The sequence below is a fragment of the Scyliorhinus canicula genome, chromosome 13 (genome assembly GCF_902713615.1).
Source record: "Scyliorhinus canicula chromosome 13, sScyCan1.1, whole genome shotgun sequence".
Taxonomy (NCBI): Eukaryota; Metazoa; Chordata; class Chondrichthyes; order Carcharhiniformes; family Scyliorhinidae; genus Scyliorhinus; species Scyliorhinus canicula.
Genome location: NC_052158.1, coordinates 144703074 through 144725750, shown reverse-complemented (window position 1 = coordinate 144725750; position 22677 = coordinate 144703074). Strand labels below are relative to the sequence as shown.

Below are 22677 nucleotides of genomic sequence, written 5' to 3'. Positions count from 1 at the left end.
GCACCCGCCGGACATCCCAGAGCACTTTACAACCAGTGAAGTATTTCTATAGTGTCACCACTGTTGTAATGTAGGAAAGGTGTGGGGCAGCACGGTGGCACAGTGATTAGCACTGCTGCCTGCGGTGCTGAGGACCCAGGTTCGATCCCGGCCCCGGGTCACTGTCCGTGTGGAGTTTGCACCATTCTCCTCGTGGGTTTCACCCCCACAACCCAAAGATTTGCAGGTTAGGTGGGCTGGACTCGCTAAATTGCCATTTAATTGCGAAAGAAAAACTGGGTACTCTAGATTTATTTTTAAAAAAAGGAAAGTTGTCAGCCAATGAGTATGACTGGAGGATGTGATTATTTGATAAGGATAAATATTGCCCAGGACTCCAGTCTCAGCAAGGCAGAAAATGCTGGATAAACTCAGCAGGTCTGGCAGCAACTGTTGAGAGAAAAACAGAGTTAACGGCTGGAATTCTCAGGTCTTCGGGATTCGCTTTTCCCGCTTGCAGCACATCCCCGCCAGCGTGTTTCCCGGCGACGTGGGATGGCTTCAATGTGAAATCCCGTTGACAAGCGGCGGGTGGATAGAATCTCGCCGCGGGCAAACGGCGTGCGGCCGGGGAACACGCGGCGGGGTGACCTGTGAAACCCGCCCAACGTTTCGAGTCCGATATGACTCTGCTGCAGAGTTCTGCAGAAGGCCCACATTCCAGCACAGTAGTGAGGGGGTGCTGTAGTGTCAGAGGTTTTTCTCCTGCTGAGCTTATCCAGTATTTTCTGAATTTATTTCAGATTTCCAGCATCGGTGGTATTTTGCTTTTATTTACACCGGAATGGCCTTGGGTTTAACATCCCCTCTGAAAGATGGCACCTCTGACACTACAGCACTCCCTCACTACTGTGCTGGAATGCGGGCCTTAGTTTACAAGCTCAAGACCTGGCGTGGAAATTGAAGCTATAATATCCTGATTCCATGTGCAACAACTGAGCGGCACTTAGCTCTTTTCGACCTGGCACCCCTTACCAAAACCACTTTCGGGTTAGGATGTAAACTGGGCCTGATGGCCTCACCCGCAGTCCAGGTTAAAGTGGGGGTAACGTTGACCTTGAGATGTGAATGTTGGGGCATCGCAGCATTCCTTCAACTGAGTTACTTGTTGGCCTCTATTTATAAAACTCGATTTCTCAAAGCTCGACATGTTTAATCAAGTCAGTTACAATCTGAGGATAATTGAGCACAAAAGCAAGCATTTTGCCGCCAATTGGCCAAACTTTTAGCCGCTGGCCCAGCAAACCTTTACCTCAGGTTTTGAATCTGGATGGGGACTGAGTGGGGACAACTGTGCATTCAGCAGCAGGTTTTTGGAAGGCTAATGGGTGTGGAGTCATTCTCACCAACTGACAGCCAACTTCATATCAAGGCTTCATATCTCCTTTATCGGTGGGGGGGGGGGAAAAAACAATTGGCTTCTTTTAAAAAGAACGCTGCATAAAGTGAGAAAGTAAAGGGAGACAAAACAAAACACTCGCTGAAAGTTTAATTACTGTACATCCGACCCCTTGCAGGGGATTCACATTTGGCGAATAGATCTTGCTAACACTACACAGGTTACTGGAGCGGAGGATGCACATAGTTAAATCCAAGATTCCTCTGATCTTCTCGTGAGTTGGGTTTTGTTCCCCCCCCCCCCCCCCCCCCTCCCTCTCGACTAACTGGAACAAGACGTTCATTGTTGGCAGAGCGAGCAGACTAACTCCTGGATGTCGTGACCAAGTAAGAAAAGTGTTGGCAGCCTCTGCCAAGCATGTGTTTTCGATCAGGCAGTTAGTGCACAACACCTGATGCTAGCTACCCCTGGAGACAATAATCCCTCGGCGCGGTGGGCTCACATGGGGCTGAAGCTCCCGAAACATTACCTCCTGCAATTGTGAACATGGCGTGGGATTGGGGGGGGGGGGGGGAGAGTGCAGTTCTTGGCCTCCTGATTGAAGTCAAGTTTACTGTGTAATGCCTGCTTATCCCATTTACTCACCCATTGCAGCCACATCAGGGGTCCTTGAGACAAAGATTTTGTTTCATTCTGTGCTAAAACCCAGATGGTTTCTTCAGGTTCCATGCAAAAATTTCATAGATGGAAAAGTTTAACATATTATGAGTTAATTTTGTTTTATAGACGTATTTCATTGTTGACCTCCTACATAGGAACAGGAGTAGACCATTCATCATCTGGAATGTGTCCCGCTATTCACTTAAGTCATGGCTGAACTTCATCTATCTGCCCTTGCCTATCAAAAATCTACCAATCTCAGTTTTGAACCTGGCAATTGACCCCCCCCCCCCTCACCCCCGCTTTAACTTGCGATTGACCCCAGGGATGCCTTGCTGCAGATATACAGGGCCTTGGTGAGACCACACCTGGAATATTGTGTGTAGTTTTGATCTCCTTATCTGAGGAAGGATGTTCTTGCTCGAGAGAGAGCGCAGCGAAGGTTTACCAGACTGATTCCTGGGATGGCAGGACTGATGCTTGAGGAGAGATAGGAATATATTCGCTGGAGGTCATGTTAAATTCTTTTTATACATTTTGAGTACCCAATTCATTTTTTCCAATTAAGGGGCAATTTAGCGCGGTCAATCCACCTCCCCTGCACATCTTTGGGTTGCGGGGGCGAAACCCACGCAAACACAGGAGAATGTGCAAACTCCACAGGGACAGTGACACAGAGCCGGGATCGAACCTGGGACCTCGGCGCCGTAAGGCATAAATGCTAACCTCAGCGCCACCGTGCTGCCCCATATTCGCTGGAGTTTCGAAGAATGAGGGGGGGGGATCTCAAAAAACCTAGAAAATTCTAACAGAACTAGACAGATAGATGCTGGAAGTCCAGAACCAGGGGTCACAGCCCAAAGATACGGGTAGAACCATTTAGGACTGAGATGAGGAGAAATCTCTTCACCCAGAGAGTGGTCAGCCTCTCGAATTAGCTACCACAGAAAGCAGTTGAGGTCCAAACATTGTATGTTTTCAAGAAAGACTTAGATATAGCTCCTGGGTCTCAAGGGATCACAAAATATGGGGGGAACGTGGGAACAGGTTATTGAGTTGGATGTTCAGACATGATCATAATAAATGGCGGAGCAGGCTCGAAGGGCCGAAAGGCCTCCTCCTGCTCCTCTTTTCTTTGTTTCTATATGTTGGGCTATGTTCAAAATGTTGCCAGAAGGAGGCCTAACCTGCCCCACTCACCTGAACTTTCAACAGCTCCTCCCAAACCTGGGACACTCGCTACCTTGAAGGGCAAGGATATTCGATACTTTGGGATGCTACAGCCTTCCGAATGGCCCATTCCTGCTGCTATTTTCTGTGTTTCTATGGTAATGTCTCAACCAAAAGTCGGCATTCATGACAGTGCGGCCCATTGTCCTGCGTTGGAGATCAGCCAAGATAATGTGCTGATGTCTCTGGAGTGGGGTTTCAACCCACTGCTGCCTGATTCTGCTACCCAATGAAGCAGAGCTGACACTCTACGGTGACTAACGGGGATGTCCACACCCCTGATTGCTCACTCAGTGAAGGGAGTATCATGCTGCAGGTCTGAGCTGCTTCTTGTTTGAGATTGCACTCAGACCATTATTCAGCCATAGTTGATTAGGATAGAAAGAGGTGTTAATGTTAAAACTCTCATACATCTGTGTCTCCCTAGAAACCTGTGATGATTGAGCTGCAAGGCTATAATGTGCCCAAATAATGGGTTTGATGCTTTTGTTTGAGACAACTGGACATAATAAAAGTCAGACACTGAATGAAACATGTGGGGCGCAATTCCCCGCGCCGGGCTGGAGAATCGCCGCAACTGCGCCACGACACTGACACGCGATTCTCCGAGGTCGGGGGCCACTGTCCGCGGACGGGCCGCCAATTCCCAGCCCGGATGGGCCGAACGGCTGCGCGGAAACGGCAGAGTCCCGGTGGCGCCGTTCAACCCTGGTCACTGCCGGCAGGAACTCTGCGTGAAAGGTCGGGGGCGGCCTGTGGGGCGGGGAACAGCGCTCCTTCACCGGGAGGGGGGGGCCTCCGACGGGGTCTGGCCCGCGATCTGGGCTCACCTCTCCCCCCCATGTCTACTTTCTTCCGCTTCCGGCCCCAGAACCCCCACGCCATGTTGCGTTCGGGCTGGAGCGTTGAAGAAGTCCCCCGCGCATGTGAGGGTTGGCGCGGCCCAACTGCGCATGCACGGGTTGGCGCGGTGCCCATTTGGCACCGGGAAGGGAGGCTGGAGCGGCGTGAACCCTGTGGGGGCCAGAATCGGTTGTCCCCGCACCCGTTTCGCGGACTCATGAAACGGGACGGCGTTCACGATGGCTCGAACACTTAGGGTGAAATTCTACGCCCCCCACGACGGGTGGGAGAATAGCGGGAGGGCCTTCCCGACATTTTTGCCGCCCTCCCGCTATTCCCCCCCCCCCCCCCCCCCCCCCCCCCCCCCCCCCGCCGAAGTCCCGACCCGAATCGCTGCCGCCGTTTTTTTACGGCCGGCAGCGATTCTCAGCTGTTAGATGGGCCGAAGTCCCAGCCCTTTCCGCCGTTTTTACGAACGGCAAACACACCTGGTCTTGCCGTTCGTAAAAACGGCGTCACAAACTCGCTATTAATAACCATGGCACCGATTGGCACGGCAGTACCACGGCGGTGCCAAGGGTGCCATGGGCCTGCGATCGGTGGGCACCGATCGCGGGCAGCGGGCCCGATGCCCGCGCACTACTTGTCCTTCCGCCGCCCCGCAGAATCCATTCGCGGGGCGGCTGAGGGGCAACCCGGCCCGCGCATGCGCGGGTTTTGCGCAAAAACGCGATGACGTCACCCGCGCATGCGCGGGTTGGAGTCTTTCAAACTGCGCATGCGCGGCTGACGTCATATGACGCGTCAGCCGGCGCTAACTCCGGCAAGCGGGCTTAACGATTTTCAGAATCGGTCCCCGGTCGGGAAGGGGCGCGCTGCCGTAAAACCCGCCCGGGTTTTACGGCAGCTTTACGATTTCTCCCGTTTTGGGAGAATCGCGCCCTTAGTCTTTATTTTGGAGAATCACGCCGTGGTAATTTCCCTTTGCCAATGGAACAGGAGAAGGCCATTCAGCCCCTTCAGCCTCTTCCGCCATTCAAATGAAATGCAGCCGATCTGTATTTTAAGTCCAACTACCCACTTTGCTCCCGTACCCGTATTTATACCCTTGCCTGACAAAACTCTTATCAGTCTTCGTTTTGAAATTTTCAAACCTTCCAAACCCACGACCACTACCACCTAGAAGGACAAGAGCAGCAGAGACCTGGGAACCCCACCACCTGGAGATTTCCCTCCACGTCCCTCACCATACTGATACGGAAATATATCACCATTCCTTCACTGTCGCTGCGTCAAAATCCTGGGACGCCCTCCCTAACAGCACAGTGAGTGTGCCTACACTCAGAGACTGCAGCGGTTCAAGAAGGCAACTCATCACCACTTTCTGAAGGGCAACTGGGGATGGACAATAAATGCTGGCCTAACCAGTGACACCCAAATTCCGTAAATGAATTTTTAAAAAATTGGCCTGAACAACGTTTTGAGGGAGAGAGTTGCCAGTTTCCACTAGTTGGTGTGTGAAGCAGTGCCTTCTGCCATCACCCTTTGTTCTAGATTCCCCACTGGAGAAAATCGACCTCTCTATTTACCTCAACAATTTTATTGATCACCTGTAACACTGTGCAGCACTTACTTTACCAGAGCGTTTGACTGGTCCTTTATAACAAAGGATTATGGGTAAGGGGCAATGCGGGGGAGCCAATAGAACAGCAGCCATTTTTTCAGAAAGTACGTGTTTGGAGAAAGTATCTACAGCCTTTAGAATTGAATTGATGTTTCAGGAGGCTGGTGCAATAGGGGTGGGTTTAGCACAGTGGGCTAAACAGCTGGCTTGTAATGCAGAACAAGACCAGCAGCGCGGGTTCAATTCCAGTTGCGGCCTCCCCAAACAGGCGCCTGAATGTGGTGACTAGGGGCTTTTCACAGTAACTTCATTGAAGCCTACTTGTGACAATAAGCTATTATTATTATTATTAATAGGTTAACGCAGGGCAGGTGGTGTCTTCCAGTCTTGTCCATTCTTCCCTTTGACCAGAGTCATAGAGAATTTCAGACCTTTTCTGTATATTAAGAGGAAACTCGAAGCATGTGCGTAAAGTCTGAGTACATTACAGCATGGGTCTGGCACACCACAATGGCCCTCCCTATTTTCTTATCCTTGTGGTGAGAAAACTCAACTTTAAACAAGCTTATTGAATGGCCCCAGAACAAACCCTACACGGAGGTGTCGCCCATCTCTTAGGTGAATGCAGTGATCATTAGACGCCAGAACTGGTCCTACTTTACCGAGAGCACTTAAAAATCATCACATCAAAGAGTGTTGCAGCACAGAAGGAGACCATTCGGCCCACTGTGTCTGTGCTGGCTCTTTGGAAGAGCTGTGTTGACAATTAATTCCCGGAGACGCCAGGATATTCCTGTAGGATTGGCACCTCTTGATATAACATGGAGTTTGAGGAGATTCGGTGGTGTAATTGTGAAAGTGCATTTACTCCGATCGGGGCACTAATGCTCAATTAGCAATAGACGAGTGTAATCCACATTGGGAAGTTGGTGCATGTGATGAATTACTGAGGTCTGGAACAGACAGGAACTTGCAATGTAAAGTAACCATTAGGCTAGTGTGAAAGCACTGAGGGATGTCTCAGAGCTTTACCTTATGGACGAACAGTTCCAGGCTGAGCCTGGCAATGCTTGATGTTAATACTGGATGCCTGATGTGGGAAATGTGTTTGTTTCCTCGAGTACAAAGGTCCCTTATCTATTTTTAAAATAATATTAGAGTACCCAATTCTTTTTTTCCCAATTAGGGGGGCAATTTAGCGTGGCCAGTCCTCCTACCCTGCACATCTTTGGGTTGTGGGGGTAGGGCCCACGCAGGCACGGGGAGAATGTGCAAACCCCACGCGGACAGTGACCCGTGGCCAGGATCGAACCCGGGTCCTCGGTGCCATGAGGCAGCAGCGCGAACCGGACCGCAGTGGGCTGCACAGTAGCACAATGTCACAGCGCCAGGGACCCGGGTTCGATTCCCGGCTTGGGTCACTGCCTGTGTATATTCTGCACGTTCTCCCTGTCTCTGTGTTGGTTTCCTCTGGGTGCTCCGGCTTCCTCTCACAAGTCCCGATTGGCGCGGGCCGAGATTCACCGCCCCCCGCCAGGTCGGAGAATCCACGGGGGGAGGCGCGAATCCCACCCCGACGCCAGCTGCCCTGTTCTCTGCCGCCTTTTTGAAATACGCCGGCCGGCTCGCGTATGCGCGAGATCATGCCGGCCTTTCCGCGCACGGGCGAACTCGCGCTGTCCCTTCAGCTGGAGCGGCGCCATCCCCTCCGGTGTCCACCTAGCCTCCGAACGTTTGGAGAATTCCGCACTTTTGGTGGCTGTTGACGCCGGAGTGGTTGGCGCCGGTTTTCCCGCCGGCCTGGGGACTTAGTCCCCAGAAGGGAGAATCCCGGCCTCGCTGTTAGGTCATTTGGAAATTCTGAATTCTCCCTCTGTGTACCCGAACAGGCACCGGAATGTGGCAGCAAGGGGAGTTTCACAGTAACTTCATTGCAGCGTTAATGTAAGCCTACTTGTGACAATAAATAATATTATTATTATTAACCACTGCGTCACTGTGCTGCCCCAAAAGATCCCTTATCTTGATGTGCTTTGTACCTTTTAAGTAAATAAGCTGCATTCCAGGGAGCATTTTGGGGGGGGGGGGGGGGGATAAAGTCTCCTTTACCCATGGAAACATGTAGCTGTCCCTAATTGTGTTGTGGCAGCTCACCCCTCACTATTTCCGTCATCTCCTTTAGCCCAACCATCCTCTGAGATATCTGGGCACCTCCAGCTCTGGTCCCTGGCCCAGCCCCGATTTTAATCACTCCACCTTCAGTTGCCTCGACCCCAAGCTGTGGAACTTCCTCCCTCGACCCCTCCACTCCTCGACCTCTCTTTCCTCCTTTAGGATGCTCTGTGGAGAAGCTGGAAACTTAAAAACAAGCTGCTTGGCCACCTGTTCTAACATCTCCTTACATGACTTGGTGTCAGGTTTGGCCGATAATGTTCCTCTGAAGCGCCTTGGGGGCTTCGTACTGCGTCAAAGGCACAATATAGCTGCCCGTTACTGTGTCGCACAAATTATAGGAATATTCCTGACAGACGCAGTCTGGTTTATTCCTGCACATCTGTTTTAACATGTCCTGAGGGGACAAAAACACACTTTGAAACAGCTCCAAGAAGTAAAATAAAATAATGCTCTCACCTCAACTTTGACCTCTGGAGCACGCCACTGCATGTTAATTTGAGTGGTGACGCTCTATTTTTCTTGACATCCTGAGGGCCGCTGACAGGTGTGTCTTCGCCCCTTTGGAGGGCAAAGGACTGATGACTGTGGTGGAGAGGGATGGGGGTGTGGGGGGGGGGGGGGATGGTGTGGGGGCTATGGGAGAAGTAAGTCTCTGGAGGGATGAAAGCCTTCATCTGTTTCCCTGTTTACTTTGTGCTGGGTAAGTGCAGAGGCAGATGTTGCTCAGAACAGAGTGGCAACCTTCCTGTTTGACAAGAATCACTTGTGCCTGGTAGTTCCGAACTTCAATGTTGCTGAGAATAGAACCGTGTTGTTGAAGCTTTTCATCTTGAACCCATCAGGGCAAAAGCAAGAATGCCAAATTTCAAATGATCACAACACGTTCCCTGTTGCTTTCTACATGACAATGCTTCAGCCAATCAGAGTTGCCTTGACAACCAATCAACACCCAATTCTCGTGTAGTACAAATTACGTTCTTGCGTTCATCTGATGAATGCGAGATGGAAACTGTCAGCAAGATGTCTCTATTCTCAGCAATATTGAAGAATATTTGGGTATCCTCGTGCATGAGTTGCAAAGAGTTGGTTTACAGGTGCAACAGGTGATTAAGAAAGCGAATGGAGTTTTGTCCTTCATTGCTAGAGGGATGGAGTTTAAGACTAGGGAGGTTATGCTGCAATTGTATAAGGTGTTAGTGAGGCCACACCTGGAATATTGTGTTCAGTTTTGGTCTCCTTACCTGAGATAGGACGTACTGGCGCTGGAGGGTGTGCAGAGGAGATTCCCTAGGTTAATCCCAGAGCTGAAGGGGTTGGATTACGAGGAGAGGTTGAGTAAACCGGGACTGTACTCGTTGGAATTTAGAACGATGAGGGGGAAATCTTATAGAAACATATAAATTATGAAGGGAATAGATAGGATAGATGCGAGAAGGTTGTTTCTACTGGCGGGTGAAAGCAGAACTAGGGGGCATAGCCTCAAAATAAGGGGAAGTAGATTTAGGACTGATCTTAGGAGGAACTTCTTCACCCAAAAGGTTGTGAATCTATGGAATTCCTTGACCAGTGAAACAGTTGAGGCTCCTTCATTAAATGTTTTCAAGAGAAAGATAGATAGTTTTTTGAAGAATAAAGGAATAAAGAGTTATGGTGTTTGGGTGGGAAAGTGGAGCTGAATCCACAAAATATCAGCCATGATCTCATCAAATGGCGGAGCAGGCTCGAAGGGCCAGATGGCCTATTCATGCTCCTAGTTCTTATGTTCTTATAACCACTGTACTTTGCAAAAGAGGTTTATACTTGGTAGAGCACCCAAAGTTCATTTCAAAATTATGAGATCGGGTTGCAGGGGTGGTGGGAAGGCGAAAACCTGCATAATTACCTGTAAACGCTTTCCGTGTAGACAGAGAATACATTCAAACCATTCATGCAAAAGTGCGTACTCTCAGACTTTTGTCTCTTAACCTCAGCCGGTATGATGAGACATTAAACAGTTTGGGCTTATACTCGCTGGAATTTAGAAGGATGAGAGGGGATTTGATCGAGGTGTATAAAATACTAAATGGGATTGATAAAGTAAACGTAGACCAAATGTTCCCCCTTGTGGGGAAATCTAGAACGACAGGTCATGGATATAGGTTGAGAGGTGGCAGATTTAGAATTGAGATGAGGAGGAACTACTTCTCGCAGAGGGGGGTGAATTTGTGGAACTTGCTGCCCCATTGTGCGGTGGAATCTGAGTCATTGAATGGTTTCAAGAAGGAGATAGATATATTTCTGATAAAGAATGGGTTAAAGGGATATGGCGAACATGTAGGAAGGTGGATTTGAGACCACAAAGAGATCAGCCATGATCTGATTGAATGGCGGAGCAGGCTCAAGGGGCTGAACTGCCAACTTCTGCTCCTAATCCCTATGTTCCTATAAACGAGACAATGAGCCATGGTGGCTGTTTCCTTCCTGTGCACAGTTTTCACAAGTGCCAGTTTATTAAGTTGACTAGATATCCCAATTGGAATCTTGACGAGATCTATCTTTGCTGACCTCATTTATATTCTGTTTATTTATTCAACAGAATTGGGAGTAAATGGACGTGATATTTGGGCTATGCATGGACCTTAGGAAGGAATGCCCCTTTTGGAACAATACCAGGTTGGGCAAACCATGAGTTCCCGATATCCACCAGCGGTTGACTAGGTTCCCTGCATCCTGCCTGCATTCCTTTGCCACCACTGACACCCGTGTCCTCAGCCATCCAGGCCCTAAGCTTAGAATCCCCTCCCTAAACCTCTCTACCTCTTTTTTCTTCTTTAATACCTTCCTTTAAAATCTACCTCTTTGGTCATCTGTCCAAATGTTTCTTTATGTGATATGAAAACATGGACCCGGGTTCGATCTCGGCTCCGGGTCACTGTCCGTGTGGATTTTGCACATTCTCCCCATGTCCGCGTGGGTCTCACTCCCACAACCCAAAGATGTGCAGGGTGGGTGGATTGGCCACTCCAAATTGTCCCTTAACTGGAAAAAAAAATGTGTTGTGTACTCTAAATGTATTTTTTTTAAATGTGATATAAAAACGTAAGCAGAAATTCCTGCTCTGCCAGGTGGATGGTAATCCATATTGACAAAGAGATGGATGTTTCATGACGTATAAACAGTTACTATTGTGTGTTGAAGGGTGGGTCAGAATCTGTACTTAGGGGCCGTCTATGTTCTACGTCCTGTCGTTCGGTTGCAACATTAAACTGAGGCTCTATCTGCCTTTTCCAATCGGTGTACATGATCCCAGGGCACTATTTGAAGAAGAGCAAGGCAGCTATAATGGCATCCTGGCCAATATTTATCCTTCAACCATCGCCACAAAGACAGATTAACTGGTCATTATCATGTAGATGTTTGTGGAAGCTTGCTGTCACGTTCTCCATATTACGTCAGTGGCTACTGTTCGAAAATAATTTAGTGTCGGTAAAGTGCTTTGGAACTTCTAATGGTCGTGCCAGGTGCTACATAAATGCTATTTATTTTGCCCTTCTCCAGTGTGGTTCAGTTGGTGCCACCCTTTGTGTCAGAAGGACGGTGGCACAGTGGTCAGCACTGCGGCCTCACAGCTCCTGGGTTCAATTCCAGCCTTGGCTGACTGTGCGGAGTCGGCATGTTCTCCCCGTGTCCGCGTGAGTTTCTTCCGGGTGCTCCGGTTTCCTCCCACAAGTCCTGAAAGACGTGCTTGTTAGGTGAACTGGACATTCTGAATTCTCCCTCACTGTACCTGAACAAGCGCCGGAGTGTGGTGACTAATGTAAGCCTACTTGCGACTCTAATAAAGGTTATTAGAAGGTTGTAGGTTCAAGCCTGGCCCCAGAGACATCTCCAGTAGATTTGGATGGATGTATTACATGGCAGGCTCTGCGTGCCCTCTCAAGTGGATGCAGAAGATCCTGCGGCACTTTGCTAAAGAAGAGCAGGGGAGGTATTTCAGCCAAATGAAACATTTATGTCAACGTGCATTGAATACGTAAAAAGTAAAACGGGAGTTATATTTCTTAGGTACTATTGCCAAAATTTGAAGTTGGCTCCCTCCCTGTCAAAGCTGTTCAGACAGGCACTTCCTGCTCAGTTTATAGTTCTCTGAGGTGAAGAGGATAAGGCACTGGGGGCCCTGGTGGAAACCAGTGCTGTGCTAAGTTTATAGTTTTTAACCAGGCTTACCTTACGGGGAGAACTCATTTCCAACCTTTCAAAAGCTGCTGAGATTCTCTTGCCAGCGTCACTCTCTGAGGACAATCCCAGTGCAGTGAGATCACCATAAACCTGAATGAGGTGGGATTCTTTGAAGAGACCAAAAGCAGATTGGACGATCGCTTCGTAGATCAAGCGCGACCCCAAACCTCCTGCTGCTGTTAATCATCATTGAAACATAGAATTTACAGTACAAAAGGAGGTCATTCGGCCCATCGAGTCTGCACTGGCCCTGACAAAGAGCACCCTACTGAAGCCCAGGTATCTACCCTATCCCCGTAACCCAGTAACCCCTCCCCACTTAACATTTTTTGGACACTAAGGGGCAATTTAGCATGGCCAATCCACCTAACCCGCACATCCTTGGATTGTGGGAGGAAACCGGAGCACCCAGAGGAAACCCACGCAGACACAGGGAGAACGTGCAGACCCCGCACAGGCAGTGACCCAAGCCGGGAATCGAACCTTGGACCCTGGAGCTGTGAAGCAACTGTGCTAACCACTGTGCTATCGTGCTGCCCCGTTAATGGATTACCTAACATCAGTTTGGACTTGTTGAGACCTCTTAGATTGTTGAAGGAAACTTTGGCCAATGAGGAGGCGGTGGCGTGGTGGTATTATCACTGGATTAGTAAACCACAGACCCAGAGTGATGCTCCGGGGACCCAGGTTCAAATCCCGCCACTGCAGATGGTGAAATTGGAATTCAGTAAAAATCTGGAATTAAAAGTCTAAATGATGTCCATGAAACGATTGTCGTAAAAACCCATCTGATTCACTAATGAAGGAAGGAAATCTGCCACCCTTACCTGGTTTGGCCTACATGTGACTCCAGATCCACAGCAATGTGGTTGAGTCCAAACTGACCCTTCAAGGGCAATTAGGGATGGGCAATAAATGCTGGTTCAGCCTGCAATACCCACCTCCCATGAATTAATTTTAAAAAATACCATCCTGTGATCTTGGTTTAAGACTTTTTTTGTGTGTGGAGACCAAGTAGGAGATCGGGTTCTTAATGTGAATTGTGGGGAGACGGTGGACTGGTTACCCAAAGGCCCAGGCTTATGCTCTGGGGACAAGGCTTCTAATCTCATCACGGTAGCTGGTGGAATCATTCAATCAATAATCTGGAATTGAAAGTTAATCACAGCAATGTTTTTTTTATAAATAATCGAGTGTACCCAAGAATGTTTGTTCCAACTAAGGGGCAATTTTAGCGTGGCCAATCCACCTGCCTTGCACACCTTTGGGTTGTGGGGGCGAAACCCACGCAGATACAGAATCAGAGCAATGGGACCGTGAAACTATCGCTAATTGTCGTAAAAATCCATTTGGTTTGGGCAGCACGGTGGCGCAGTGGTTAGCATTGCTGCCTACGGCGCTGAGGACCCGGGTTCGAATCCCGGCCCTGGGTCTCTGTCCTTGTGGAGTTTGCACATTCTCCCCGTGTCTGCGTGGGTTTCACCCCCACAACCCAAAAATGTGCAAGCTAGGTGGATTGGCCACACTAAAATTGCCCCTTAATTGAAAAAAATAATTGGGTACTCTAAATTTTAAACAAAAAAAAACAAAATCCATTTGGTTCACTGATGTTCTTTAGGGAAGAAAAGCTGCCATCCTTACCTCGTCTGTCCTACACGTGATTCTAGACCCACAGCAATGTGGTTGCCTCTTAACTACCCGCCAAAATGGCCGGGCAAACAACTCAGTTCATGGCCAATTCGGGACAGGCAACAATTTGTGGCCCTGCAACATCTGATGGAATAAAAAAAAGGTTACAAAAGAATGTTCAGCAGCAACCCCCATCCCCACTATAATATTCCATATCCAGTCAGGTCTAACTTATTCAAATCGCATCCCACTCTTTTTACAGACATGAGTTTAGATTTGCAAGTTGTGAGCGTTATGAAGCCTCATGTTTTTTTTTTAAGGAATTCAGTTTCCTCAGGCTAAACCACAGAATTAGCAATGAAAACAAGACAATGTTGGAAATACAAAGCACACATGGAAACACCTGTGACGAGAGAAAGAGAATGGCTTGAGGTTGGTGACCTTTCAGCAGAACTGGGAAAGGTTAGAGACGTAACGGAGCAAGTCCAGAGGCAAAGCACATTGGATGTGAAATGTTCGCCATATCCCTTTAACCCATTCTTTATCAGAAATAAATTTATCTCCTTCTTGAAACCATTCAATGATTCCGAATCCACCGCACTATGGGGCAGCGAGTTCCACCTTTGATAAGATGGGTCTACAATAGAACACAGAACACACAGCGCAGAAGGAGGCCATTCGACCCATCGAGTCTGCACCGACCCATTTAAGCCCTCTCGTCCACCCTATCCCCGTAACCCAATAACCCCTCCTAACCTTTTTTGGTCACTAAAAGCAATTTATCATGGCCAGTCCACCTAACCTGCACGTCTTTGGATTGTGGGAGGAAACCGGAGCACCCGGAGGAAACCCATGGGGAGAACGTGCAAACTCCGCACAGACAGTGACCCAGCAGGAATCGAACCTGCGACCCTGGCACCCTGAAGCCACAGTGCTATCTTCTTGTGCTACCGTGCTGCCCTGTAGTCAATGTAGTCTACTGATTTGGTTGACTAGGAGGTGTAGATTTTTAGTTTGTGATTGTTTAAAAAACTCATGAGTGGACTCTTGGCAATGATTCTGGTATCAGTGTATTGTACCTCACAGCTCAGGGAAAAGGTCATAGGGTAAAATACGCTTTGTTCGTTATAATGATACAGAGGCGTCAGCTTGGCTCAGTTGGTGGCACCCTTATTTCTGAATGGTGGGCCCAAGTGCCACTTTTCGAGCCGAGGTGCGACTTTTTGGAGGTGACACCAAAGTGAGGTTTGTGTGGCTGCTCAGTTGGGTGTTAAAACCTCTTTGGCACTATTTGAAGAAGAGCTGGAATTCTCCCAAATCTTCTGGCCAACATTCTTCGCTCAACCAACATCACTTGAAACACATAAACGGGCCACTTGTTTCATCGATGTCAATGTAACCTTTTACTGCGCCACTTGGGTGCTTTGTTTGATTGCATAACAAAGGTCACGTTTCAAGATAATTCGTTTTATGCCTACAAGAATGTTACCAGCCTTTTTTTTACAAGGATGGAGCCAGAACTGAGAGAGCATCGCCGCCTGGAAAGTTAGAACAGACGAGGGCTCTTTTCTACAGAAAGGATAGAAACGAGAGATGAACTAATGGAGGTCTTTCAGGTCATAAACATCGTTGAAAAGGGTAAATGGAAAGAGATTTCCATTTGTGGGAGAGACTAAACCGAGATCTATAAATATAAAATAGTCACTAATAAAATCAAAGCATAATCAGTTTTACCAAGTGAGTGTTTATAATGTAGAACTGGCTACCATCTGTGATTCTGCGCACTTGGTACTTGATTTTTGTTCCTTTGGTGGGCCAGTGCAGTCATGGTGGGCTGAATGGCCTCCTGTGGTGTAACCATTCTGTGATCTGCCATGGTTTGAGGAGAGTAGCATCGACACATTTAGGGGAAAGGAATAGCAGGATAGACTGGTGGGGTTAGATGATGAGATATGGCGAGGCTGGTGTGGAGAACAGACACTGGCTCAGACCAGTTGGGCCTGTTTGCGTGCTTTAAATTCTATGTCATTCGATGAACTGTTTCTGAGAGAGGTAGGTAGTTGCTATTCAAGCTCAAGTCTAACTTTTAGCAGGGGATCTTCTGCAGTAGGCTCAAGCTGATAACGTGGAAAGATGTACGGTCTGCCATTTTAAACGGGCAGTTTTGACTTGACCACATTTCCCAGGACCACGTGGTTGGGGCGAACAGTGTGGGAATAATTATACAGCATGCCTTATTGTCACTCGACACTCTGTAGCAGTCAAATGTGTTCCTCTTTTCTCCTCAGTGATGAACCAGCAGCAGATGACACCAAACACCGCCGTGCCCCCTCCCGTCGTGAGCTCGCAGAATCCTCGGTTGGCCATGATGAACCTGTCCAGCGCCATGACGGCTCAGCAGAAGCATCAGCAGAAGATGCGGCTCCAGCAGATCCAGATGGAGAAAGAGAGGATTAAACATCTGCAACAGGAGCTCATGAGACAGGTAACTATTTCCACCCCAACCCCATTTCCAAGCAATCTCCTCTCCAAGGTTACATACTGGTGCTGTTGAAAATTCCTTTTTGATGGCTGCGTTGGTTAATGCATTGCGGAGTTAGTGCCTTAACTGGGTTGACTTATCTTCAGTAAAATTAAAATAATGTCTGATCCTGGAACATACCAATGCGGTGCAACCAGGAAGCCTAACACCAAAAAAGTAAACCAGCCATACATTAATTGACTCACTTCTATATTTTGGTGATACCCCAGAAAAGCTAGTGGTCAGATTTTTTTTGAAGAAAGCAGATTGTTTTGATTGTCGACTTGTTTTTGGAACTTCTCGGCAAGTAAATCATTGCCTGTCATTGCAAACATGTGAAAAACAGCTTCCTCCAATTGTTTGAGCCTCTCAGTGTGACATATCGGATGGAATAACCTGTCAGCTGATTCTCGGCAGGGAGAAATCTGGTTAAAACATGATTGGTCTCAGCATCATCAATTTGGGTGGTGGGAGAGGGAACAGAAAGCAGCCATGATTGTCCTTCTGATTGGCATTAAGTGACAGACGCTAAAATGTTCACGTTTGTGGCAGCCCCCTGGGCTCTCAAAGAGCATTCCGCACATCAGATGGACTGGGGAATGTTACTTTAGCTATGATGGATTGGGACACTTTACTTAAAGGGATGGCAATGGCAACCATTCAAAGAGCGCATGGGTGAACTGCAACAATTGTTCATTCCTGTCTGGTGCAAAAATAAAACAGGAAAGGTGGCCAAACCATGGCTTACAAGGGAGATTGAAATGAAAAAATGAAATGAAAATCGCTTATTGTCACGAGTAGGCTTCAATGAAGTTACTGTGAAAAGCCCCTAGTCGCCACATTCCGGCGCCTGTCTGGGAATCGAACCATGCTGCTGGCTTGTTTGGTCTGCTTTAAAAGCCAGCAATTTAGCCAAGTGAGCTAAACCAGCCCCTGGTTACTAGAGATAGTATTAGATCCATGGAAGAGGCATACAAATTGGCCAGAAAAAACAGCAGACCTGAGGATTGGGAGCAGTTTAGACTTCAGCAAAGGGGGACGAAGGAATTGATTGGGAAGGGGAAAATAGAATGAGAGTAAGCTTGGGGAACATAAAAACTGAGGGTAAAGGTTTCTACAGGTATGCGAGAGAAAAAGATTGATGAAGACAAATGTCTCCTTAGAAACCGAGAATTGATGATGGGGGGCAAAGAAATTACTTACCAACCAAACACATACTTTGGCTCTGTCTTCACAAAGGAGAACACACGTAATATCCGTAACCAGAAATGTTGGGGAACACAGGATTTAGTGAGAGGGAGGAACTGGTGGAAATCAGCATTAATAGAGAAAGCGTGTTGGGGAAATTTAGAGTACCCAATTCATTTTTTCCAATTAAGGGGCAATTTAGTATGACCAATCCACCTACACTGCACATCTTTGGGTTGTGGGGGCGAAACCCACACAAACACGGGGAGAATGTGCAAACTCCACACGGATAGTGACCCAGAGCCGGGATCGAACCTGGGACCTCGGCGCCGTGAGGCAGCAGGGCTAACCCACTGTGCCACCGTGCTGCCCTGTGTTGGGGAAATTGATGGAATTGAAGGTCGATAGATCCCCAGAGCCTGACAATCTACATCCAGAGTACTTAAGGAAATGGCCCTTGAAATAATGGACATATCGGTGGTCACCTTCTAAGATTCTATTCTATAGACTCTGGAACGGTTATAGAACATAGAACAGTACAGCACAGAACAGGCCCTTCGGCCCTCAATGTTGTGCCGAGCCATGATCACCCTACTCAAACCCACGTATCCACCCTATACCCATAACCCAACAACCCCCCCCCCCCCCTTAATCATGCAGATTAGAAGGTAGCTAACGTAACCCCACTATTTAAAAAGGAGAGGTAGAGAGAAAGCAGGGAATTATAGACCAGTCAACCTGACGTCGGTATTCGGGAAAATGCTAGAGTCCGCTATAAAAGATTTGATAGCAAAGCACTTGAAAAACAGTGGCAGGATTGGACAGAGTCAGCACGGATTTACGAAAAGGAAATCATGCTTGACAGATATTCTACAAGGATGCAACTAGTAGAGTTGACATGGGGGGGGGGGGGGGGGGGGGGCAATGTTTGTGGTTTATTTGGACTTTCAGAAGACTTTCAACAAAGTACCACATAGGAGATTAGCGTGTAAAATTGAAGCGCCTGGGATTGGGGATGGTGTATTGAGATGGATAGAAAACTGGTTGGAAGACAGGAAACAAAGGGTAGGAATAAATGGGTCTTTGTCCACATGGCAGGCAGTTACTAGTGGGGTAATGCAGGGATCGGTGCTGGGACCTCAGCCATTCACAATATATATTAATGATTTAGATGAGGGAACTAAACGTAATGCGGATGACACAAAACTGGATGGGTGAGCTGTGAGGAGGGGAGAGAGAAGCCTCAGTGTTATTTGGACAAGTTGAGTGAGTGGGGAAATGCATGGCAGATGCAGTATGATATGGATAAATGTGAAATTATCCACTTAAGTAGCAAATATAGCATGGCAGATTATTATCTGAATGGCTATAGATTGACAGAGGAGAATATGCAATGAGACCTGGGTGTCCTTGTACACCAGTCTCTGAAACTAAGCATGCAGGTGCAGGAGGCGCAAATTGGTATGTTGGCCTTTATACCAAGTGGATTCATTTACAGGATGAAGTGTGTCATGCTGGAGTTATACAGGGCCTTGGTAAGACCACACCTGGAATGTTGTGTGCAGTTTTGGTCTCCTTATCCGAGGAAGGATGTTTTTGCGATAGCGGGAGTATAGCGAAGATTTACCAGACTGATTCCTGGGATGGTGAGGCTGACCTATGAGGAGAGATTGAGTGGATAAGGATAATAATTGTTGTAGTTTAGAAAAATGAGGTTGGACCTCATAGTAAATTCGAACAGGATTAGACAGGGTAGCTGCAGGAACGATGTTCCCAATGGTGGTGGAGTCTAGAACCAGGGGTTAAAGTCTAAAGATATGGGGTAAAACCTTGGGACTGAGATGGGAGAAACCTCTTCACCCAGAGAGTGGTGAGCCTCTCAAATTAACTACCACAGAAAGCAGTTGAAGTCAAAACATATGTTTTCAAGAAGGAGTTAGATGTATCTCTTGGGGCTAAACGGATCAAACGAATTGGGGGAAAGCGAGAAAAGGTTACTGAGTTGGATGATCACACACAAGTCCCGCGAGGCCTCGGAATCCTACCCAAAAGGGGCGTGACCAAATGGCGCAGCCTAAGTTAAGGTTTAAACCTGCTTAGGCGAGCTTATTCAAGATCTACAGGCCTCCTGGGAATTATCGTCCTCCGGGAGCCAGGTGCCTTTAGTGCTGGCCCGCACAAACATGGACCAGGTGGAACGACACCCGGGGGATATCCTGGTCCATTGAAGGACCCTGGGTGGTCAGGTTCAGTGCAGGGTGACTCCCTAGCCCTCACCCTGGAATGCGGACACCTTTGCATTGCCCAGCTGGCACCTTGGCACTGCCATCCTTCCACTACCAAGGTGCCCAGGTGGCACTGCCAAGCTGGCAGATCACTGCCAAGGTGGTAATGCAAGGTTCTCGGGTGCAAGGGTGGCACTGCCAAGGGTCAGTGCCCGAGTCAGAGTATGAAGGGTGGGGGTGTGCAGGGCAGGTTGGGTGGGTGACAGGTGGGGGTTGGGGGTCCTGGAAAAGGGGTGGCTGTAAAGGAGCATGGGGGGACCTGAAGAGGTGGAGCCCCCAGGGATCCCATAGAGGGGTGTCCTCATTTGGAGGAGGGCGGGGGGTAATGCACTTGTGTGTGTATGTGGAGGAGGTGACATTGCCCAAGGTTGGGGAGTATGTGGGGTCCTATAAACGATGAGGACACCCTTTTAAAATGGCGGCCCGATCTCTGAGTTCAGCTCCCTAGTGCTGAAATCTATCCTGGGCAGGATTTACCAGCTGTTCTCGCCAGCAGGAAATTCCGGTTCCGGTTTCCCATTGACAATGGCGGGGAAAGTAGATCCCGCTCCCGGGCCGTCTCTCCTGCCGAAAAACATGCAGCGGGCTGGTCAGTAAATCCCACCCTCTAAGTGAGGGCTAAACCGGTGAGAAACTCCCCAGGGCCCATTGTGTCATCGAATAGCGGTGGGGAAGTCAGCGGCTGGAAACTCCCAGCAAAACCTGCCACAAATGACACTTTGAAATTTTTCCATTAAATTCCACCCTATGTTTCTATATATTGAACTACATGTAAGGTGTTGCAAGAAGGAGGCATCCTAGTCAACCATGACTCCAGACACCACTCGCCTGGAACTTTCGCATCTCCCAAACAGGAACCCTGGTTGACTTTGCATCCACAGCCCACGTATGCAAGGTTTTCTAGCAGCAGATATTGAGAAGCAGAATTCCAAGGTTATTACTTTAGTTGAGCTGACCTCTCTCCACTCCACCTCACCCTGTCTCCGCCCAGCCTGGGGCCTACCCTCGTCCAATTCCTTCCTGAAAGTGATCTACACCAATTAGAGAGGAAGAATAACAGAGACCATCTCTAGGTAAACAAAACAAACACTTCCTGTTATCGATCTCTGCCTCATGATATTCAAAATAAATCCTGTTGGGAATATTGTTATTTTTTCCAGGAGGATTTCACTTCTGCTCTCTCCACAGGAAGCCAATAATAGCGGGTTGCAGCCTTACAGGCACAGTCAGCAGATTTGTCTAATGTATATAAACTGTTCTCTGATAATTTGGCAGCCAATAAATTAGCGGGCAAAGATTAACATCATCTCACACAGCTCTCTGTCTATGAGTCTCCCCTTTGGTTGCACTCACTCTCCCTCTGTCAATCTCACATCCTGTACCTCTCTCCCTCTGTCTCCCTCTCCCTCTGTCAATCTCGCATTCTGTACCTCTCTCCCTCTCTCTCCCTCTGTCAGTCTCACATTCTGTACCTCTCTCCCTCTGTCTCCCTCATCCTCTGTCAATCTCTCATTCCCTTACTCTGTTGTTTACAATCACTTGCACCAACAAAGGAGCATCCTAGTGCTTTCTGACACATATCATTAGTGACTACTTACTCATCTGGTCAAACACGCTCGACCATTAACAGTTTGCTGAAGCAACACCAATAGAGGACTTGGCTATGAGACCCTTAGTTGATGCTGGTGGAACCTGGAGTGCAGTTGAGAAAACGATGACAAATTTTAAATTAGAGGAAAAAAAACAACAGAAAGAAAGAAATCTGACTGCAGATAAACAATATAAATTGTGAACAATAGGAAACATGCCTGACCTAAACCAGTATATAAGAGATTATCTGGATGCGATCCAAAGGCCACGCTGCGCCCGAAAAGCAGCTCGCCGCGGCGCAGCCTGGCCGTTGAAAGCCAGCAGACTCCGCTCCCGGGATCTACCCGGCTTGCAACACCTCGCGAGATTCAAAGCGATCTCGCGAGACGTTGCGATGTGAATCCCGCCCAAAATGGACGAGGCATCACTTTTTAGAAAATCTGCATATTAGAGCGAGACAGTAAGTCTCACTCTAGGCTTTGAGATTCAACCCCTTTGCCTCAGAGACCTCCGGCGATACATTTATAAAGACATAACACACTATCAAAAGAAACATTACATTATAGTGCTTAATACCTTGTACAAAAAAACAAGCATTTGTAGCCACATCAAGGACCTTATAATCATTTGGAGCTGTCAATCAAACTGTGACTAATAGGCACCCCGTTGTGATAACTATAGGTTGTGCAATCAACTATGCAGCACAAATCTAAGAACAACCCCCAGGCTTACGTAACAGATTGGTTTATGTTCTTCAATTGCACCATGTATTTTTAAAGCTTAAAGACCAGGAGATTTAAATGCCTTGACAACTTGACAGTGTCCTTGAAAGCTTGACAGTATATTTGACAATCCCAATGAGTTTATCCATTTTTGAATGCATATTCACATCTACTTTCAAAAAATATAAGTTTGAGTACCCAATTCATTTTTTTCAATTAAGGGGCAATTTAGCATGGCCAATCCGCCTATCCTGCACATCTTTGTGCTGTGGGGGCGAGACCCATGCAGACACAGGGAGAATGTGCAAACTCCACATGGACAATGATCAAGAGCCGTGATCGAAACTGGGACCGTGGCGCCGTGAGGCAGCAGTGCTAACCACTGCACCACCGTGCTGCCTTTATTCACATCTACTTTTACCAATCCCAAAGGCAGCTTTATCTCCCCAAGGGGCACTTTCTCTCCCAAGGTCTCTCCTGGACCTATCCAAAAGGGTATCCTACCTAGCCAAATAACTCCAGCAGCATTAGACCTTCTCCTGAAAGGTCTAAAGTCAACACCTCGTGTTTTGGACTCCCCGCTGACAATATTTGGATCTGTTTGAAGGCAGCTA

The 22677-nt window shown here is 48.0% G+C and overlaps 1 protein-coding gene across 2 annotated transcripts in view; it reads left to right on the top strand.

Annotated features, from left to right (window-relative positions):
* Positions 1-22677, top strand: part of LOC119975456 (WW domain-containing transcription regulator protein 1-like) — a 178072-nt gene that overhangs the window by 142747 nt on the left and 12648 nt on the right. For both annotated transcript variants that reach the window (XM_038815135.1, XM_038815136.1), the window contains one exon: positions 16046-16242. In XM_038815135.1, coding sequence (XP_038671063.1) covers positions 16046-16242 — 197 coding nt within the window. The remainder of the gene's footprint in view (positions 1-16045; positions 16243-22677) is intronic.